The sequence below is a fragment of the Molothrus ater genome, chromosome 16 (assembly GCF_012460135.2).
Source record: "Molothrus ater isolate BHLD 08-10-18 breed brown headed cowbird chromosome 16, BPBGC_Mater_1.1, whole genome shotgun sequence".
NCBI lineage: Eukaryota > Metazoa > Chordata > Aves > Passeriformes > Icteridae > Molothrus > Molothrus ater.
Genome location: NC_050493.2, coordinates 5,664,040 through 5,686,021, shown reverse-complemented (window position 1 = coordinate 5,686,021; position 21,982 = coordinate 5,664,040). Strand labels below are relative to the sequence as shown.

Below are 21,982 nucleotides of genomic sequence, written 5' to 3'. Positions count from 1 at the left end.
TATTGCACAGATTTTATCTTGCTGGGGGAAGCCCCTTGTCTGCACCACACAAACATACCAGAGCACTGCCCCAAAAATAAAGTAACATCTTGGCTTTGGAAAGCCAACTGCTGGCTTGAGAGCAGCCAAGCCTCTGTTCCCTTTGCAGAATCTGTGTTAGGATCCCTGCAAGGAAGGTGAGCAACTGTTTGTTAGAAGAGTGGATCAGAGCTGGTCCTACAGGATACATCATGGACTTCTCTGTGTCTCAGCCCTCCATGTGAAGCTCTAACCATGTTTTAAAATGAGAGAAAGAAAAATAAAGGAAAAAAATCTTCATTATTAGGCATCTGAAGGATCAACAAAAATTACAGTTAACAAGCTTGTGTCCATTTACTGGGATCAATCCCCCAGAGAAGCAGGAGCTGAGCTGGAGCAGCAGATGAGAGCTGTGAGGAGAGCGGCTGCTCTGCCCGCCTGCCTTGGGTGTAATCAGCTTTTCTTGTTAATGTCTGAAATCCCCTGTAAGGCAGGACCACGGAGATCCAGGGGCAAAACTGATCTGAAGGGCTCTGCATCCCTCTTCACCTGATAACCCAACTGCTCTGGATGCAGCAGCCACTGCCTTTGGCTGAGGGCTGTGGGGAAAGGGCCCCGCAGAGCTTAACCATAGAGGGATGCAGGTGCTGAGAAACCTTTTCCTTAATGAGCAGGAAATCAGATTTACAGATATTTCAGGTGATTTTCATACTACCACATATATATGATGATGTGCCCAGCCATGGACACAAAGGTCACCAGTCCCATCCTGTGCAGCAGCGTGCCATGCCCAGTACCACCAGTCAGAAACACCTTGCTGCACTGGTTTCTGCCACATTCAGCCTGTACCTTCAGTCACTGTGGGGTTTGTCCCTTTTGATAGCAAGGACCAGAACGTGGAGCACAACAGTTTTGCTAGGTGTGTCTGCAGGAGAGCACTGGGAATGGGAATCATAGTGGGAAAGGAGCAATAATGTGGGAAAGAAGGGAAGGGAAGGGAAGGGAAGGGAAGGGAAGGGAAGGGAAGGGAAGGGAAGGGAAGGGAAGGGAAGGGAAGGGAAGGGAAGGGAAGGGAAGGGAAGGGAAGGGAAGGGAAGGGAAGGGAAGGGAAGGGAAGGGAAGGGAAGGGAAGGGAAGGGAAGGGAGAAATATCATCCTTGGATTGGTTTGAGCCTGTATTGCAGTTTCCCCATACCTGGTGTCAGTTAAGAAAGCTCTTTTTCTCTAAACTCTTAACTGCCCTCTACAATGTTAAAAATGGAACATTTTTAATATGGTCAATTTTTCTTCTTACTGACCATTTTTCTCTATACACTTCAACTTAGCCAGTAAAATTGTCAGCCCACTTTACATTCAGAATTTGTTTGAGGCTGAGAAACCTTGAAGGAAATTTTGTTTGCCTAAGAGCACTTTCTTCTGAAATGTGGAAAAATTAACTCCCTGTACACAATTTGTTTTAACAAAACCAGGACATCTGACCAAGTTCCCCTTAAATCATGGAAACTTCAAAAAAAGCTCTATTGCCTCTCATAGCCGAGTAATGGAGGGAAAACTGAGCTTCAGCCATCATCCTCCAGCCAGCCTCTTGGCCTGGTTGTGATGGAAAAACAACTGCTCAGGACAAGTCAGAGCAGCCTGGGAAGCTGGCAGTGCCCTGGGAGAACGACATGCCTTGTCCTGCCAGAGCTGAGTGCTGCCTGCCCTGCCTGGGCTCCAGGGGAACAGGGTGGGAATCACCCCTCACAGGGCCTGGCCTCACACCACCAAGGAATGTCAAGGAGATTTAAACTAAGAGGTGATTTTGCCCTGAGTATCTTAAGCCTTTAAATATTATCTACTCTTAAGACAGGAAAACAGGTATGGAGTAAGTACAGAAAGAGAAGGAGTGGCCAGAAAACTGATTCTGCAAAACATTCATGAATGCAGGGAGGAGGAGACTGGTGCAGAGCTGCACATCTGACCAAACCAGACACTGGCTTCCAAGTGTCACTGGGGTCAGCTCAGCTTTGGCTGCAGCATCTTAAAACTGTCATGTAGCTGGAACAAGGCACTTCTAAAAGAAACAGGAATTGCCCAAAATCAGTGCTACAACAATATCAGCTTATACCTTAAGTGAATGTGTTTATCTTGCATTTTCTGTTTCTTAAGGATTAGCTGCCTTCCCTCATTTTGTATCCAAACATTTGGATTATTTGATAATTGCATATTTATTAGCCAGTCTTTCACAACAAACTGAGTCATTTCTCTCATATACAAGTAAATAACAACTCATGGCCTGGTTAGCCTTTCCCAAGTGACAAATTCCCTATTCTATTCACTGACATTGCACCATCCCTGCCAGCTAGACCCACAAGAGAACTGTGGACTCAGGCAGACTGAAGGCTTAAAAAAAGTCACTCAGGCACAGGCTCTACATGGAATGTATTTGCATACGTTCCCCGAGTGTTTGAACAATGGGGCTTGTTTCTTCTCTGCCAAGAACCAGTCCCATTCCTGGAAGCGTTCAAGGCCAGGTTGGACAGGGCTTGGAGGAACCTGGTGTAGTGGGAGGTGTCCTTGCTCATTGCAGGGGAGTTGGAACTAGATAGGCTTAAAGGTCAGTTCCAAGCCGAAGCATTCTCTGATTTCTTCCGTGTGGCTGTCCGGAGGTTTCTGTGGCCCGATGGTGACATTCCGTCGGGCACCACACGGAGCCGAGGCGCTTCAGTCCCACCGGGTGCGCTGTGCCAAAGTCTTGGCGGAGGAGGGCGAATCAAAGAGAAGGAAAATCCCAAAAAGGACGGGTAGGAAGGAAACAGAGAAAACACTGTGAGGGAAAGTCAGTGAGTCAAGCAATAGAGTGAAAATCTGAGTTAACTCCTCGCCTCTCCACTGCTCGCTCCAGAGGCTCCCACAGCTCCATTTTGCGGAGGGGGAAGGCGAGGCAGGAGGCGGCCGGGCTGTGGCCGTGGCGGGGGCAGCCCCCGAGCGGGGTCTGAGGAGGAGGAGGCGGCAGAGGCGGAGCAGAGCCCCGTGCCCACGTGTGAGGGGCCCGAGGAGGAGGAGGAGCCCCGTGCCCGTGTGTGAGGGGCCCTGAGGAGGAGGCGGCGGAGGTGGAGCGGAGCCCCGTGCCCGTGTGTGAGGGGCCCGAGGAGGAGGAGCCCCGTGCCCGTGTGTGAGGGGCCGCGCGGGGCGGGCGCTGAGGGGGCGCTGCCGGCACGCGCCGCGCGGGCGGGGCGGGGGCTCCCGGCGGCCCCGGCAAAGCGGGCGGGGCCCGGGCAATCTCAGCCGCCGCCGCCGCCGTCGTCGTCGCCGCTGCTGCCGCCGCCGGCTCTGCCTTTCCCTCGCTGCACCGGCACCAGGTAACCCCCGCCGCGGCTCTCCCCGTCGCGCAGGGCCGGGCCGCGCTCCCCCGGCCGCCCCCGGAGCGCGGGGCTGGAGGCGGCGCGGCTCAGCCCGCCCCGGCCGTTGCCAACCGCCCCCCGCCCGCGCTCACCCGTCCCCGCCCGCCCCCGCCCCGGCCCGCCGCCGCTTCCCGCCGGGCCGGGGCCGCGTGTGGCGGCTGCCCGCCCGCGTGGGAGCCCCCGGGACGCGGTGTCTCGGGTGTGCGGCCTCCCCCGAGCGGGGGATCGGTGTCCCTGGCTCGGGCAGCGGCGCTGGGAAGGCAGCGGGGCGTGAGGAGCCACGGGCTGGAGTCGTGGGGCGGGCGCAGACCCCTGGGTAGCCCGGAGTTCTGTCGGTCGGCGCTGTTGGCTGGGAGGAGAGAGAAACATCAGCTACCACTGTCCCTCTGGGCCTGACACCTGGAAGGTTTCCTTCTTAGAAGAAGCTGTAACCTGCAGCTTTTTGCCCTGATTGTGAAGGAGCTGATAAGTGCGCGGTGGTGCCGGCGCTCGCCGCAGCTGCCGAGCCTTGGTGCAAAGGTAACGTGCTGTGATGGGTGTCGTGCTCTGCTCCGGCTGGCACAGGTAGACAGACCTGTCCTCGCTGTCCCCCGGCTGTCACCTCAGGGCAGCTGCTTCTGTGGGGAAAGTGTTGTTTAACAGACGGGTTTACTGTCGAAGAGTTTAGCATCGCTCGCCGAGTGAGTGACTGCTCGTGTTTTTACAGCATAATGTGCTATTTTAGTGCTGTGCTCCTTTTGAGGTGACAGTGCTGAGTTCCTCATGCCATGTTCACGTTTCGCTGCCCTTCCGTGACCACAGGGGTAGAAGTGTCAGGAACACTGGAGACAGCACCTGTTTTCTGACAGTTCCAGTAAGTTTTAGATCTGCTGGGGAAGAAAAAGTATTTGGTTTACCTTATTTTGCGTTCCTTATTTTACGTTGCCTTATTTAACATTATACTATGTTAAAATAAAATACATTTTATAAATATTTTGTTTATAATATATTATAGGGAAGGAAAATATTAGCCAGCAAATTCCGGGTCTCTGCTGCATTTGCAGCCCTCCCATATCACCATCTGGTTTTCAGTTTAACATTACGCAAAAAGGAAGTTCAAGATTTGCTAATTTCTTTTAATGTTTCTGTTTAATTTCTTTGCAACTGACTATTCCAGCCTAATGCTTCTGTTGACTTTCCCAGTGAATCTTAATGCCTAATTCTCGCTTTTACATATGGGGGTGAATTACTAGTTGCTGATTTTCATAGCAGTGTTGTGGAAGTGAGTTGCAGGGTGTTTTTCGTCGTGAGTGAGCTGGACGGAGGGTTTTACTGACAAGCTAAGCAGGCTTTTTACGTTGCTCTATTAGTAAATGTGGCGGTGTTTAGAGACCCTTAAATCTGCGGTGCTTGACTGGCTTGTTATTTGGTGCTTATAAGGCGTGGACGTTTAGGCATTCACGTGTCGCTAATGAAGAGTAAGATGTGGGGGTTAAAATTGATCGCTAATACCGGGGGTGTTTTATCGGGCAGGTGAAGCGTTTCGGGAGCGTGACGGGCGAGGTGAAATAAAACACGCCTTTTGTTGTGTGCCGGCGGGCTGGGGATCGGAGCCGCAGGGGTTAAGGCGGCGGGGTTGGCCGGGCCGCCGCCTCCAGCGAATTCAAACTCGGCGAGTGACGGGGAGCGTGGGGGCCGGGCGGGCTTTGTTGGGGCCGGGAGCCATTTTGGGCTCGATGTCTCGGCGTGTGCCGCCCGCCGGGCAGCGCGCCCCGAGCCCGGGCCGCGGCGGATGGCGGAGCGGGGCCGCGGGGCCCGGCCAGGCCCCGGTGCGAGCGGGCCCGAGCGGGCCGGGCTCTGAGCTGCTCTGCGGGGCCCTGCGTGTAAACAATGAACCGGCACGCTGCTGCTGCTTTCACCGCGCCTGAATGCGGGGCTGGTTTTGGTCAGCCCTCCCTTTAAAAAGCGTTTCGAGAGGTACACAGTGTGAACGTGCGGTGTTGTGATGAACCTGGGTTGTGCACCTGTGTTTGGGGATATATGCCATAATGCTCAATGGTAACGTCTAGTGTCAAATATCGGTTTTGTTACTCGTGGGTTTTTTTGGTTTTGTTCTTGGGTTGCTCTTTTAAAGGAATAATCATGTTTTTTGAATGTGTGTTTTAATAAAATGTTGATTTAGCTTGGAGCTCTTTGCTCTTCAGCCTGTTTAAACCAGTAATTAACTTACTATGGTGAAACATCCTTTGTGGAGTATATATACTTTTGGTTCTTTAACCAAAACCAGTGATTTTATTGGTTGTTCTGAATAATAGAATGAAATAACTGAAATTACAAGTAAAAATGGGTTGCTCTCAGAAACTGATGGAGTTTGCATGTTCCACTTTCAGTGTTATTGATAGTTTGCCTAAATCTGTTTACATATGTGGCATCAAATGTGTTAAGTCATAGTGACTTAAACTGACTTTGCTTTAAAATATGACGATAGTAAAGGTTCTATTTGAAGCAGTGCTACCAATACCTAAGACTTTATTGTATCATTTTTTTATCCCTTGTAACAAAAAAAAATAAGACATGCTGTCTTGGGAATTTTCTCATTGTCTAACAGACTTTGGTGAATATTTCTACTCTGCCAGGGTCCCTTTTGTGAAATGACAATTTACCACTTCCTCTGTTACAAAGGGTTTCATGAGGAACTGCCTGGACAGTATGTTGGTAAAAGTCTGTGTACCCCAAAAGCCATCAGTGAGGGTTTGTGTCTGTCCCTGTGAGGTGTTGGTAGTGCACGGTCAGTGTTTGGTGCTGCTCCCCCTGCCTTGTGATGCTTCTATGCAAAAAAAGGCCTCTCGTGGAGCATTTCATCATCTTTCCTGGAAGCCAAGATGCTTGCTGCCATGGTGCTGGGACTTTGTTGAGCCTGGTTGATTGTGAAAGTGAGTGTCAGATAAGCTTTTTTTTGAACTAGTGGTGCAGCCTCATGTCATTCAGAAGCTTCAAAGTCCTTTGGAGACAGCCAAGGGCCTTGTATGCAGGTAAATTCTGCTGCACTGATTACAGGAGTTCCTGAGCTTCCTTGTGTTCTGACAGAGTCACAATTTGTCTTCTCCAGCCCTTCTGCTGTGCTGATTTATTGTAACACAGATTCAGTTTAATTGCAAGGGAGAGATGATGCTTAGGATGAGTGTTGTGTCTGCTTCCCAAAAAAAGGCAAATAGTCCAGCTGTCTCCTCTGCAGGAGCATGGAAGTTGGCTTGAAAGCTGAGGCATTCCAGTGGAGCTGTGTGCTTCCCTGTAATTCACTCTGGGCTGTCTTATCAAAGTGTTCCTATTACTGGGGCTTGCATACAACTCCAGGCTTGGTTCTTGCACTATTCATACCTTAGTATTAGAATTAGATATTTATGGGCTTCTACAAAAGGGAAAAAGGCCATTTTAGAGTTTGGGCCTGGTAATCTGCAACAAAGCTGAGACTAAAAGTCTGCATGAAACTGAGTCCAGACAGATCTGTGGTACCTAAAGCAGAAAGGTGTTGGGCACCCAGAAGTGTTCAAACTGGAACTAAGTACAGGGCTTACCTCTCAGGTTCTCTGCCAAGTTTTGTGATTTAAGATTTTCAAAGTATTTTTTTAGCATATCTCTTTCTGTTCCAGTTGTGTATGAAAGTTTCATAAGTCAGAACAAAGATTACACCTGAAAGGTGGAGTGCTGTTAAACACAAGTGAACAAATTAGAGTGAGTCAATGTCCTCTGCCTACCCTGTGTCTGTTTTGTAATACAGATGTAGAATATTTCTAAATAAATTGGGTTGATCATTTGTTTTGAAGAGGTGGATAACTAAGTTTAAGCTGTTGAAGTAAAGTCAGACTTTAAAAAAATCCTGTTTCATAGTAAATTCTAGATGCCCATTTTTGCAAATGGTGCTGGTCATCTCTGAAGATGACTTTCAAATTCTTTTTAAGTCAGTTAAGCCTGTTTTGTTGTTTGAAAAATTGAGTAGAGATTTCTCCTCCTGAGTCAGAATTCATTTTAGAGCATCAAACCAAGCCCCTAAATCTTCCCAGAGTGATTTCTAAGTGTGGTGTTTAGATGGCAAACCTGATATCTTCACTGAGAGCTGGGTGCTATGAAACCCAGCTATTAATAGACCTATGCCTAAGTACCTTCGAGGCTTTGCAGTTAGCACTGCCTTTGTCAAGCACATATTTTATCTATAATAACTTAATGATACAATTCAAACATTATCAAATAAGAAATACTGTTTACATTTCAGCATTTGATTTATTCAAAAATCAAGTGGAGAGAGAACTGGTGGTGAAGGGGAAAAGAACAGGGAAGAAACGGAGCCAACATGTTGTTTTTCAAACTCGGCCGTTGCCCTGCCCATATGGGCAGTGCAGACAGGGAGGAGCTGGGAGCTACTCAGAGCTCACTGGCATAGCTGAGCTTTCCATGTGGGAAAATACTGTTGGGTGTCAGAAGGATTAGCTACCGAGTTGCCAGTTAAAAAAATAGGTTTTATGATGAAATGATGCGTGCTAAGCACGCACATCAACTCCAGCAGAAACTGAACAAGGTTTTTCTACTTGAGAGTTCAAAATCTTTATTGGCATGAACCAATTCAAACAGATCAACCTTAATCATAGTTTTCAGCTTCAGTAGGCATAGTCTGAAAAACCTGTTTTGCTATTTTTTAATACAAGTGCTCTCTGATGTTATCAGCATCCCTCATCTTGAAATTCACAATATTTCCACTTCTGTTCCTGGCGAGCCATTGCTCTCTGGTCCCCATTTCCTATGTGCTAAATTGAGCTCCTGTTTGTTGATAAAGTAAGGCAGCAGTTGTTACATATTCCAACAGAATTTGCTGCTCATTCTAGCAAAAGAATGAGGCTGCTTTGCTAATACTTCCGCTCTACTGATTTAAGCTTCCTGTAAACAAACAATAATTTTATATACAAGTTAGTGAAAACATTATGGCTCTGGGGCAAATGAAGTGAGTGTAGAGGATCACTTAATGGAAATGTGTTTTCTATAATACAAAAAAAAAAGTAAATAGCAGGAGACCTTATTTTTCATTAACTCCGCTTTGCATGGGAAGTGCTTGGATTCAGGAAGCTACAATGCTTAGGCCCAGAAGTTTTAATATTTTTAAGTCTTCAGTAGTCATGGAAATACCCTCCTGCCTTGCTGACCTCAGGATTTGGAGGCTACAGGTACACTAAGAGCATTTTAATGTTACATGTACAGATTGCTTTTGAGCTGCTTTTGCCTGTACCTGCTTTTTGTCCCCATTTCTTATGCATATGTAGCTGTACAAAATAAAACCTTTTTTCAGCATAGGAAAGTGCATCTCCAAAATGAGATGCTTGTTGACGTTATGATTATGAAAACTAGCTGGGGGTATTTTTATCCTGGTTCAAATATGCCATCCCAGATGTGTGGAACATCTTTTACTGCTCTTGAAACAGGAGCCATAGATAATCTGCAAGTAGCCAGGATTCTGCCTTGCTAACCGTGCCAATCTAGAATAGCCAAATCCTTATTTGTTAACTACAAATAAACTATCATGCAAGAATCTTTTCTGCAGAATTAAAAATAAAATTGAGGAGGGCTGAAGGGTTTTTGCCAATACTATGAAATTGAAAGTCAAATTGTTCATAGTACCACAAGTAGTCACCCATGCAGCTCTGCAAGTTTGTTGATATGACAAATCAGTTTTTATTTTCTTCCAAAAGCTATAATACCTTTCAAAGACCCCATGGAAAGTTTTACAAATGTTACTTGGGTGGTTTTGATTTGGTAGTTTTGGGTTTGTTTTTTTGGAAGTGGATGGCACTCTGGAAAATGTGCCTAATTCCAACCGATGAGTCACTTTGCAGTTGGCTCTTTTGCTAGGGTGTGTATTCAGTGGTTTTAATGACAGGAATAAATTATGTGAGATGAAGGATACTCCCTCACTGCTTAGGGGGTGGTATTCAAAAGTGCTAGAGTAAAATGATTTGACTATATGTAAAAACTTTCTCAAGTTTCATCTGCAGTATCCTTGGTGCACAGAGCAGCCTGTAATTTGCTCACAGGGCACTGAAAGCAAAACATATTTTGAAGAGATCTCTGAACCATGGCTGTGTGGTTCTTTAGATTTTTGTACTTATCTTCTTTAGGGGATACCAGCATAACATAGTTCCTGTGGAAGTGTTGTAATTTGGTTGTGATAAGAGTTTGGCTCATAACTGCAATGTTCCAGAGAACTTGAAACAGCTGAAAGTAGGGTATCATAAAGAAGGTCACAGCCAGAGATACCCTGAGCTTCCTGTAGTAATGATAAGGGGTACCTGGCACTAGCAGCAATACTACTCCACTACTGAGAGCTCCATGTTTCTGGTAATAGCTCTTTTATTCAATGCTTAATAACACAGGCTGAACAGTGCAAGGGCTCCTTGATTGACTTTATGCAATTTTAAGTCATTGCATTACTTTATTTTCACCTTTTACAGTATGATTTGAAACTGTCAACATGGACTTTTCACGTCTACACACGTACACCCCTCCCCAATGTCTGCCAGAGAACACTGGCTATACATATGCACTCAGGTGAGAACCTTTTCTTCTTGTAGCCAAACTGTCTGTGCTGAATGTTGCTCATCTGGAGAGTTGAGCTTTCATGGTAAGTAGCTGACTCTTGGAAGAAGTGGGCTTTTTCTAGTCTAGCTTGAAAACAAGTGCTGTGTCCTAAGTGGGGGAAAGAAAACGTTGAACTAACAGGACAATGACTAAGATAATGACTCAGTGTTTATTAGTTGCCATGAATAACTTGTGTCCGCCTAGTTACAACTGCTGTTGGATTTCTATAAATATGCCCTCGAAATTCTTCGATGTTTTGTGTCTTGTAACTTTGGTGTGTGCTTTCTTTCGTGACTTGGGACCACTTTAACTTTAAACCACTGATTTTTGCACACTCATTGCTGCTAGTGTGGGACATGGCTGGAAGGAAAATATTGATCACTTCTTTTAGCAAAGCTGCTTCTTGGGTGAATGTAAAATCTGTGTTCTAATGAACTTGCTCTTCCTTTTATCTTTTTTTGTATCTTCTAATGATCTTGTTTCTTTCTTGTATCTTTGTTTTGCTTAAATCACTTCAGTTTTCTAGAAACTAACTGTATTGTTCGGTAGTTTTTGTATTATGTATTCAGATAAGTGTTGTGATGCCTATTTTGAGTTTTTCACTATTAATGTAGCAGATTGTTGCTGCTCTAATCTATTGAGCTTTTCCTGCTGTTGAGATGTATACCTGCTTCAGAGTATATCTGTGATCTGAATTATTGCTTTAGCTAATCTTAAATTTAAAAAATGATTGTTTGTTAGGATGCAGTATGAGATTTGCTTTTCTATTCCCTCTGTACATCATTATTATGTGTTGTTATTAAAATCCATTATAGAGATAGGAGAATACTTGGCTACTTGCCAAAAAAACAGAAGTTGGCAAAACTGTAGCATTAAGAGATTACTGAGTTAATTCTCTTCTTTTGTGCACTCCAAAACTGTACATTTACATTTTCTGTTGGGGATCATGGCTTCTTTTTTTTTTAGGCTATAGCCTAATGTCAGTAGTGTTGCAAATGTGACATGTTTTGTGTTGCATCAATTCAATTGCAATTTTTCCTGAATTTTATGAAAAACTCTTGGTGAAATGTTGGTTATATACTAGTGGGTTTTCTAATTTCAAGAAAAGCATGCTTAGCAATGAAATGTGATCTACATGCCTTGTATCCAGCAGCAGTTTCACTTCTGGATTACTGAGTTTAGTTACCTTTGTGTTGCAAATGTACCTTAGAGATTGGCTGAAATATTGTAACTCCTGACAGGTTAAACTCCTCTGGTGTTCTTGTGCAAAATTCTCAACCAGTGAAACGGTGGGCAAGTAGAAAGGAAGATGCAGAATTATAAATCCTATTGGCCATCTGGAGGATATTTAATTATGACTTTGGTGGGATTTATTTAGGGGACAACTGAATGTTTGTCTTGCTGCATAAATGAAGACTGCTTTGCAAAATTGAGGAGTTGTGAAGGGATTGTATGTCCTGAAACTTTCCAGCTTGCCATTTCAAGTGTTAAACTATTAGGAATATATAGAAATGGAAAGAGCTGGGTAAGATGAAGTTTAATAACTGAATTAATGAAAGCCAGTATTGTTAAACTAGGTTGAAATTAATTAATTGTAATTCTTCCTTATGTAAAAAAGAAGGACTGGCAAGCTCTTTCTTTAAAATTGTGTGAAGCCCCAAATGTTATAATAGGGGAGCAAACCACTTGGTACACTGACATGACACTGCCTTCAGGGTGTCAAGAGAGTAAACCACAGTCTCTTGTGCAGACTCTTGCTGTGCCTCTGCTTGCTGCATGTGTGCAGAATGACATCTATTATTGTAGCTCTTCCTCCTCTGGGTCAAACAATATTTGAAGATCTGAGGAAATTGCTAATCAGAAATATTTTCATGTTGAAATTTGTTCCTTCTTACCCCTCACCCGTATTTGTTTTGCTTATATTCTAATCTGGTTTATTCTGCCTTTGACAATTCAATCTTTACAGAATCTTTTCTTTAAAGAAATTGGCTTGGGATGTAGCCCTGCAGAAAGCAGTACAGTGAAGTTTGATACCACAAAGCTATTAATAGAGTTGGCTATGATTTATTAATAGAACTTATATTAATACTCACTGGAATCACTGTGTGTCAGAGCTGGAGTGCTTCTACTTTGTGCTTCTACTCCTCCAGCCCGAATCAGAAAAACATTTAACTGATATACCTAAATAATCTTTATCCTCCTCCAAATGCAAGTCAAACTTGTGAATCTCACCCACCTGTCAACATGCAATTTACACCCCACTCTTATGACTGATCCTTCTTTTTAGTCACCATCATCTTTTGAATTGTGTTGTCAGTTTGGGTGGCTTTAACACTTCTTCACAAATATGGGTTAAATCAATAAGAATTTGGTTTGATTTTCTGTGTCAGAGCATTCAACTGGGATGTAATTTTCTGCACAGTAATTAAATAAAATCCTTTGAGGTTTTTAAGTATGTTCTGGGTCTGACTGAAGAAATAACTAAACAATTCAGGGTAGTGTCCTTAGTAACTTAATGTGAGTAATGCCCCCTGGTTAGAAAGCCTGTGAATGTTTTTGTATTGACTATATGTCTGTCCATATTAGAAGATGTCTGTTCAGTTGTAGTTTTCTATGTCTATTGCATGTGCCTGTTATCCTGAATAGTCAAGAACATCACTGCCCATTTCATTCCAAGGACTATTTATAAAGAAATGACACTTAAGGTCCTTCAGACAAGCTATAGACATGCTAAAATTGACAGACCTCATTCTCATTCTGCTTACTTGAAAAATAACCTGCTGAAGTCTAGGACATTCTTACTCTGCAGAAGCTCTTGTGAAGAAGTATCAAGAAGCTGGAAATGTAAGACTAGACCCAGTCACCAGCTCTGCCAGCAGCCATGGGAGCTGTTTGCTGGGGAGGGAACCAGTCCTCACTGTTTGCAGAGGTTGTCCAGGAGTGTAGGCTGATTGCATCCCACCTTTGGGTGTTTCTTGGTTAGCTGACATACTGCATAGGAGGACATCAATGTACAGGTTCATTGCTGGCCCTTGAAAGGAAAGGCAGTGGTTTTACTGTAGTCTTTTCCGTGGGAGAAAAAAGGCTGCATTCCAAAGCATGGGAAGTGAAATGGGAAGTTAGGAGACTTCTAGGTACTGTCCTACTGCCAGAGGACTGATAGTGTGAAGAGAATTATTACCCTGCAGAAGTGAGAGACAAGCCCCTTTTGTTAAAAAGATTCCATGATGATTTCTTGGTTTTTTTTAGATAGTAGAACTCAAATTCAAACTATTTATTCAACCCACATTGATATAAATGCTCTTTGAGATACTTGGTAACAGCAAGTGTTCATAAACAGAAACAAATTGAGGCTGGTCACAGCTGTCAGCTTGTTCTGTGTACTTTGTGTTCTTGTGAATTGAGTATCTGTAAGAAACGTGGGGTGAAGATGAGGAAAAGCAAATGCATAGTGGCAAATGTAAATAGCAAAACTGAGTTCTGAAACAGCTGTTTAGGGAGGGACTCAATAGAAAACTGTTGTGGCTCTGACCCTTTCAGAACAACAGCAGGAGGAGCCACATTTAACCCATATTCTCTCTTCATATCTGTCAGAGTATGAGTAATTCATGTTTAGCATTTTTGAAAACTAAAAATTAAACTCTTTAGTCTACAATTGGTGGAGCACATGAGAAAACATGTTCTTTCTTCTTCCTCTTCCAGCCAAATGAAAGCCAGGATTAACAAGCCTAATGTATTTAGTATATATGCTGGGTTTGTTAAGTTGTGCTGAGGCTCTTTCCTGCCTTCCTCAGGGTTGCACTGCACATGCCAGCGTTATCAGGGCAGACCAGCTAGATCCAGCACACAGAACCAAAGCCCTGCCATCAAATCTGCTACTCAGGGACATTGAAGCAGCTACTTTGGACAGACTCTGGTCTGATGTGATGGGCTGAATGCCCAGCTGGTTTTGGAGCCATGAGATATTTCCCAGCAGTGTGTTGCCTGGGGTTTTTAGCCAAAAGAAATGCAGTTGATATGCTCTGACAGCCCCATTTTACATACTTTTCTTTGTATTGAGGAGCAATGAAGAAACTCATTTCAAAAGCACCACCTTGTCAGAATTACATCATTACTGTAAGTGTAGTTTCAAGGCCTTCTGGTGCTAACTTAATTTTATGCTGAAGCAGTATCAATACTTACCATATTATTGCTTTGTGATGTTATGAGATCTTTAATGATGGTGTGAGAAAACTATTTCCATTAAGTTGTTTTTACACGAGTACATTTTATAGTAGCTATTTGGATGCATTTTTAAAGGGAAAGCTTCCATTTCAAATACAGATTGTACAGTAGAATCTACTCATTCAGATCTAATTTGCTTGTTTTTGTTTGGGGAGAAAGAGGTGCTGTCATAAACAATCCTTTGCTTCTCTCTTCTTTTAAAAAACCAAGCAAATCTCCAGGAGTACTGAAGTGCTGTTACATCTCTGTATATCCCTGTGGCCCAAGAAGGGACAGAGTCCTTACGAAAGCTGGCCCAGAGCACTCAGCATTTGGATGCTGTGGGTCACAGGGCTGAGCAGTTCTAGAACCTGACCTGCTGTGCAGTGCCCTGTGCCAGCAGCCTCTGCTCACTTACATAACTGAATGTTTCCTTTGGTTGGAAGTATGACAATTCTGCTTTGGGCTGAACTTCTGCTTTGGTAAATGTATTTCTTACAGACTCCTCCGCTTAATGTGTTTGTGTTTGCCTTGTGTTGCTGCTTTGTCTTCACTGTAAGTTTTCATGGAGGCTCTGAGAGAATCACGTGCCGAAATGTGGAGTTCCTGGGGTAATGGCATGAAGGCTATCTATGTGTAAACTTGCCTCTGTGGAGGGAAACAAATTGAAGTCTCTAAACATTTTTTGTTAATTCTGAGTTAAGTATTTCTAGTGGTTTGCATTAGATTAGGAAATATTTTTAAACCACTTTTTTAAAAGCAAGTAATGGTTGTTAAGCTGAAATAGCTGAAGTAGGGAAGTCATTAAGTATGTTAAAGGGAGGAAGTTCCTACTTGTTGGGAGGTGGAAATTCAGGATAATGTGGCATATGGATCTTCAGTTCTCAAAACAAGGACTTGGCAAACAGAAAATTGACAAAAATAAACTGAGACTGAAAATTAATCTTTGCCTTGCAACTTGGAGTGTGTCATTTTTAATTTGCTTCTAGGCATGGTGAAGAAACTGTGTCATGAATGGCTTCCACTCTCAAATTGGTCCCAAAAGAATGAGTGCTTACTCTGGCTAAACTTCATATGTGGTTTCCATGGTGGTTGTTTCTTTCTGTGATTTGCTTTCAGTTGTGGAACTGGTAATATGAATTGCCTAGGAGAACTTTGAATATCTACATGTATCTAGATTATTTGGGTTATTTGGTATATCTTGTGGGGATTGTACCATAACCCCGAATAAACTGTATTTAATGGAAACTTGGACTAGCTTGAAAAACCTGTTTGTTACCAGGTTGAAAATTCTCCCAGTAACTTTGCTGTTCTTATTTTACTGCAGTTCGAGTTATTCTTCATCTGCTTTGGATTTTGAGACTGAGAACAAAATAGATCCAGTGTTTGATTCACCCAGAATGTCCCGGCGTAGTTTACGGTTGGCTGCTGGAGGATACAGTAAAGCAGATGATGGACAGAGTGATTCCCTTCAGGACAGCTCTTATGCTGGAAACACGTCCTTCAGGGATCAGTCTAAGTAAGCATTTTAGTCATCACTAGTAAATCCTGAGTCTTACTGTTTGAACACAATAATGCAGAAAGGTTACCTACAGGTCTTATTTTTTGTTCTTGGTGTTTGCTGCCATACTCTGAAATTTATGTTCAGCATGTGGTTTGCAATGACAATTTTTTACAAACATCTTTGTCAAATTATAGGTGCTTGAAGGCAAGGACTTCCTTTTAAATCTTGTTTGCTCTGTTTAGTCACATCAGTGTTGAAATGACTGTTAATTCATTTATTAATAAAGTGAGAGAGTGACAGAAATGTGTCTTTAGTGCTGTGTCTTACTTGCCTTTGTTTCCTAGGGTGGTGAAGCAACGCAGAAGTATGAGCAAGCAGTCTGGCAGTGGAAGACATGTGCCAAGGAAAAATCTGTCCAGCTCATCTATTTTTAGCCAGAGCAGTTTCAATAGCCATGCCAGTGATACATCAATGATATCCACTATATTGGATGAGTCTCTGATTCGGGAAAGGACAGAAGTTGATCATTTCTGGGGTAGGCAATAATTGCTATTGCTTGTATCAAAGTGTGCAGCCTGTTTGGTTTGGTGTGTATAAATGTATGATCTTTGCATCACCTGTTGTCCATCCTATCCCCAAACATGTGAGCATTCGCACTTCATCTGTAGGGGTCTGCTTGCTAAGATGCCCACTGGAAATTCATGGTCTAGTGTGTAAATTTGATTTACTGGCATGGTTAATGTCAAAATATTCACAGTCAAGTTAATATGCCAGCAAACATAAACACTTCTGTGATGTAATGCCATAATTATCTCCTGTCATTGCTTTCTTCAAAATGTACACTGAGTTCTGAATTGAAAGAATGGTAAACATATAACTTGTTTTTGAAAAGTCAAAGGAAAAGCCTTGTCTTACTTGTTTGTAGGCAGAAATGTGTTTATTTTTAAGATACCTTGAGATGGAAGTTCCAAATTAGTGGCATTTCAGAATTTCCCAAAATGTTTTTTGTGTGTGGCTGGCTGGTTTGGCTTTTTAACGATACCAAAATGTATTTTCCTGGAACCTTTTCTCTTCAATGCAGATAAAATATGGGAGTTGTCTATATAAAGTATTGTCTATGTTAAGCATTGTGTACAGCCAGCTCAGCAATTTGTTATATCTCCCAATTCAGACTCTTTGTTTCCAGTCAGAATACTTGTGACCTTCCCAGAGTCCTAGTGGGAAGAATTGTATCGATCTTGGTAGAACCCATTCTAAATTTTAGATAACCTGACTCTTAAAACAGAATTTTAAATACAGTAGTATCAAAGTAGTTACCAAGAGCAGAAACATTGTAAGCTTGTAATTAGCTGCTTTAACTTCTTGTGGGAACTAAGTCAAGGTGCAGTTGGCATTCATGTTGCTTTGCCTGCCCCTTCTGTGGTGGGAAGATTTTCACAACTGTTACCATACTACAATAAGGTCTGGATAGGTGTTTCTCTGATGGGCTGCAAAATATGTTAAATGCTAACCATAAAGAGACTTTCTTTGAAGTCTTCAAATTAGCAGGACTTCTAACTTGAGTTTATGAAAGATACTGTAATTCAGTTCAGGTCTTTCTTATATTCGGGACCAATTTCTTCTTTTTTTTCATTTGCAGGCCTTGATGAGGAAGGTGACCCCAAAAGTAAGTACAGTTGGCTTTTTCTTGCACATGGTTTGTGTGTGGCAGGCCCGGTGCTGGCAGTGCTGCCATGGGGTTGTGCTGTGTTTGCAGGCAGTGACACCACGCTGCTGCAGGGCAACGGGGGCATAGCAGCCCCAGAGCTGCAGCCCACGCTGAACGGCTACACGTGCAGTGACTGCAGCATGCTGTCAGAGAGGAAGGAGGTCCTCACTGCCTATTCACCTTCCCATGTGCCATCCTCCAGGATCTACACTAGGGACAGGAGCCAGAAACATGCATCTAGTAAGTTACTTCCTCTTGTGTTTCATTTCCACGGTGTTATTTAAGCATCTGTCTAACCCTGATGAACTTGCCAGTAACTGAATTCTAGAGATCAGCTTTTATTTGAAATACATTTTTTTGTGTCAGTTGAAATTTTATGTACATGTATATGATAATCTACTGATTTTCAGTGCTGCTGTAGGAATCAAACAATTAGAAAATTCAAATGCCCTGCCCTTAAGTTATAAAATTATTTGGCCAGCCAGGACTGATTGTAAGTCTCCTAATCTGACATCAGACCTGTGTGGCTCTGCCTGTGAAATATTTGGTAATGGTTTCTAAGATACAAACTTCCTGTGCTTTTTGGTTTACAATTTTTTATCCCTCATGTGATTTGAACTTTCAAGGTTGAGCACAATTGTTACTTTGCAGTGCTTGTGCTATCGAGGGAGTCTCTGAGAGGGCTTTCTACTTTCTGCTTCCTTTTTTCTCCTCCTCTTTTAACCTTGCAGCTTTTTATAGTGTTTCTAAAAGCTACACCTCAACTACATGAAAAATTGAACTCCAAAGGGAAAAACTGATTCCAAATAGTCACTCTAATGACTACATTCCTAAAGCTCAAAAAACTGAGTCTGTATAAATGAGATTCTGCCTTTCCAAGATAATCTCCATTCAGTGGATTGTTTTCCTCATTGTCTTGCCCATGTCTGCCTGCCTCTTGCACCTGGAGTTTCTTGATTACTGGTAGTCCTCAGTTACCACAGAGGATTTGTTTCCTTAATGAACTTGACTTAGAAAGGAGCCAGTTGTGGAATTATGTGGGTTTGTTAAGTCTTGAAGGAAGTTTGTTTTCAGTACAAGAAAAAGGAATTAGTCTGTTTGAGCTATATGATGTGATTTCAGATACTTAAATATTTCTTTGTAGTTAGTGTGTAGCAGAGGGTAGAATTCTTTTGACTTGAACAGTCAACTACTTAAAGTGGCACTGCATGAAAACTCTTTCTGTACTTCTGAGTTTGTATTCACATGAGAGTTTTCCTCATCTTTGTACATTCCTTTGAACTTTAACCTAGGGGTTTGAGTCAAACTTTGGGGGTGTTTGGTGGGTGGGGAAAGGCACACAGTCATGGCAGGTTTTTAGGATGTGGCTGAGTCTAGGACAGGGGCAGTGGTGGATTTTGGCTTTGTTCCTGTGGCTCTGGAGAAGGGTGTGTCTCTAGTGCTTCAGGCAGACCTCTGTAGGAACTTCCTCTGATGTAGCAGCAGAGAAGATGGTGGGCAGTCCTCACTCATTCAAATCCAGAATAGCCCTGTAGTGTCTCTTTGGAACTGTGACCCCAAGATCAGGATCAGCAGTTCACCTCAGTGAGGAATTCTGAGTTCCATAAGCAAGGAATTCATTGTTCTTTAGAGTTCTGCATTCTCACTAAGCAAAGCTGTTCTTGCTGAAGTTATACATTTTGCCTTGAAGTCATTATCCAGGGTGTGAAATTCTTAGAAAAGCTTTCATGCATATCCAATACACCCAGACTTTTCCAACCACACTTTCTGAAGTGTCGCACTCTTGGCTAAAGGCTTTCCGTGCTTCGTCCTCACTCTTACACAAGCTAATGGTGACCAGAGAGCAGAAGTACATATTTCTATGGATGAATAATTTGTATTCACACTGTTTTTTTCAATAGGAGGAACATATTTCTACATGAGTAAGATTCTACGATTGGTCAAAAATACTGCAGCATCTTTTGCATCACTATTAATGCAACTCTTTCAAATGGTTTTGCTGAAGCTGGGTTATGAATATAAAGGTACCTTTTCAGTTGTCTTCCTTGGTCTGCAAACAAAGACAAAGTGTGTGTATTGGGTTTTTTTTCTTCTGGACTTCATCTTTGGCACTATGGTGTTCTTCTATAGTCTTTTGGCTGGCTCCTATCTTTCTCAGTTTTTATTTCACTTGTGCTGCACTTTTCATACCTTTCCTGTTTTGAAAGTATCAAGATTCCCTTATATGAGATCCACATGTTGATTTTATTAGGAAGTGGTAGAGACTAATTTTTGAATTGACAAACTTAAGTTGATTTTTAAAAACTGTGGTGATATTGTCAAATTCTAATTTTTCGATGTCTTTCATTCTCTTATCACCCTTAAACCTGCTGTGCACTTAAAGCTTGTTTAGATCTGTCTTGCAAAACTCAGACTGCTCTCATCACTCTGCACTACTTTAGAGCACATCTTGTTTTCCCTGAAAATATTCATTTCTTCTTTGGTGCTTTCTCTTCTATAATACCTGCTCTACAAGTGAAGTTAAATTGCCATAGGCAGAAGGGAACTGATTTTTGCATGTGAGTAGAACTTTGCTCTCCTCCTTCTCTCTGCTCAGAGCCTTATAATTCCTAATGCTTTCTTCTCCTTCTTGTAACAAGTTTGTTAAAATCAGCACAAATATGTAATGAATGGCTGACCCATTTGATGGAATGTTGGGAACAGGGACTTACTTGATGAGGGGTTGTTTGTTTGTTGGTTTGTTTATTTTTACAAACTTTGCTATCTGAAAAGAAGCAGAAGAATTTTTTTGAACTAAGAGGCCCCTTGATATTTAAAGAAAGAACAAGATTACACAGAGTAGGCTTCTTCCTCAATAATTTTTCAGGTTTCCTTAGAGTAATCTGACTTTAATAGTGAACCAAGCCAGTTTAGCTAAAGTCTGTGTCTATGAAAGGCTTTGAATTTGATAATCAGAATCTGTGTGTGCTTTTTGGATGTGTTGCAGCTCACTCAGACTACTGTGGAAGCATGAATGTAAAGGAGTTCTACAGAGAAGATCGTCACCTTGGTGTGAATGAGGAGTCAATATGTAAGTACAGTGATTGGTGCAGTCTCAGTCCTGGGCTCTACACCAGGTTGTTGTTGTAATAGTAGCATCACACAGGGAGCTACAAAGTAAATATTGGGTTTGCAACTTAAATGTGGGGGGATGGTGATCCCCTGGTGTACTGTAGTATTTCTCCCAGCAAGTTTCCTTCCCTGAAGTTTGCTAAGCAGTTTTTGGGTTGATAAATGATGATGTGAGATAGACTTAAACAAATCTATCTTGTAACAGATCTTGATTTGATCCTGGTTTTATCCCATTAATCAACTGTTACCACAACCAACAGGTGATGACTGTAAAGGGAAGAAACATCTTGAAATGTACACCACAGACCACATGCAGTCCTCATGGGCTAAAAGGGTAGCAAGGACCATTTGGCACACCTTTTCTTCTGCAGGTTGACTTGGACATTTTTGTTTGCTTTTATTTTGCATTGCAATCTCACAATGTTAATCACACATGTTTTGTGTTTGGGCTTTTTTTCCTTCCTTCATCTATCAAAGTAGGGTAGAAATGTAAAGTGCCTAGACAACTAACTTCCTTAACACCTCTTCTGTCTGAATTCTTGCTCTGATTTTGGCTTTTGTACAAGCTTGGCAGGCTGCTTACCTGTTAGTGAAAACAAGATGTAGGGTAATGTGCACCTCGTATGTTAGAAGGAAGAAGTCAGATGAATTTATTGCACTTTGGGGAGATCTGTATGCTTGCTAGGTTGAAAAGCTGACTTTAAATGAAAGTAAGGTATGAGATACTGCTATGCAGATTATTTGAATAAAGGGGTTTTAACATTTTATTTTTGTTCTAGTGATAGTCAATTTTTACAGGAATCTTGTATAGGGATAGAATCTACCCTGTGAGCTTGAATGACAGAGACATCAAGGATCTGTTGAATGCTCTTTATTCAGCAAAGGAAAATGATTTGAGACACTTCAGTCACCTAAATGATTTGCAAAACATTGGGTTGGTATATTTATAATCCCTCAGATTAACCCAGGCATATCTGCTAATCTAAGAACGTAGGTTTATTTTCTAAACATATATGGTGTAGTTTGTTCTGTAGAAAGATTGGTCCTAGTCTTGGACATAGTATTTGTTGGCCTCAGCAGGCTTTAAGTTACAGCATTTTATTAGTGTACAGCATTTTATTACAGTGCATTGGATGGGGAGGTTGGTGGTAGTTCTGTTCTCTTTAAGAGATACAGAACTATCCTACTGAACACTCAGCCTAATGTAAATTTACTGCTTGCAACTTCCAAGTGGGAATACTTTCTATTATTTATCAATATTTCTTGGACATCACTGGAATTTTAAATTTTTAATTGTTCTCACTTCTGCACAGTAACCCAGATAATGATATATAATTTTGAACAAATAAGATGCTTTTAAAATAATGATGTGCTTAAAGCTTGTTTTTGTGGTAGTACTCTTGCTATTCTCTGCTACACTTTGCATGGCATTGTTAGATAAACATGTTACAAAAT

At 42.4% G+C, this 21,982-nt stretch overlaps 1 protein-coding gene across 6 annotated transcripts in view; it reads left to right on the top strand.

Annotated features, from left to right (window-relative positions):
- The first annotated feature begins 3,262 nt into the window (after nucleotides 1-3,262).
- Nucleotides 3,263-21,982, top strand: part of SUN1 (Sad1 and UNC84 domain containing 1) — a 29,118-nt gene continuing 10,398 nt past the window's right edge. Inside the window, exons 1-9 of one of the 6 annotated variants that reach the window (XM_054516509.1) lie at nucleotides 3,263-3,359; nucleotides 9,875-9,971; nucleotides 15,532-15,723; nucleotides 16,053-16,243; nucleotides 17,348-17,374; nucleotides 17,465-17,656; nucleotides 19,318-19,440; nucleotides 20,403-20,486; nucleotides 20,788-20,898. In XM_054516509.1, coding sequence (XP_054372484.1) covers nucleotides 9,895-9,971; nucleotides 15,532-15,723; nucleotides 16,053-16,243; nucleotides 17,348-17,374; nucleotides 17,465-17,656; nucleotides 19,318-19,440; nucleotides 20,403-20,486; nucleotides 20,788-20,898 — 997 coding nt within the window. In that variant the 5' untranslated portion in view covers nucleotides 3,263-3,359; nucleotides 9,875-9,894. Of the gene's footprint in view, nucleotides 3,360-3,632; nucleotides 3,921-5,171; nucleotides 5,358-9,874; nucleotides 9,972-15,531; nucleotides 15,724-16,052; nucleotides 16,244-17,347; nucleotides 17,375-17,464; nucleotides 17,657-19,317; nucleotides 19,441-20,402; nucleotides 20,487-20,787; nucleotides 20,899-21,982 lie in introns of those variants that run through there. The other 5 variants (XM_054516510.1, XM_054516508.1, XM_054516512.1 and 2 more) reach the window with 5 other exon arrangements.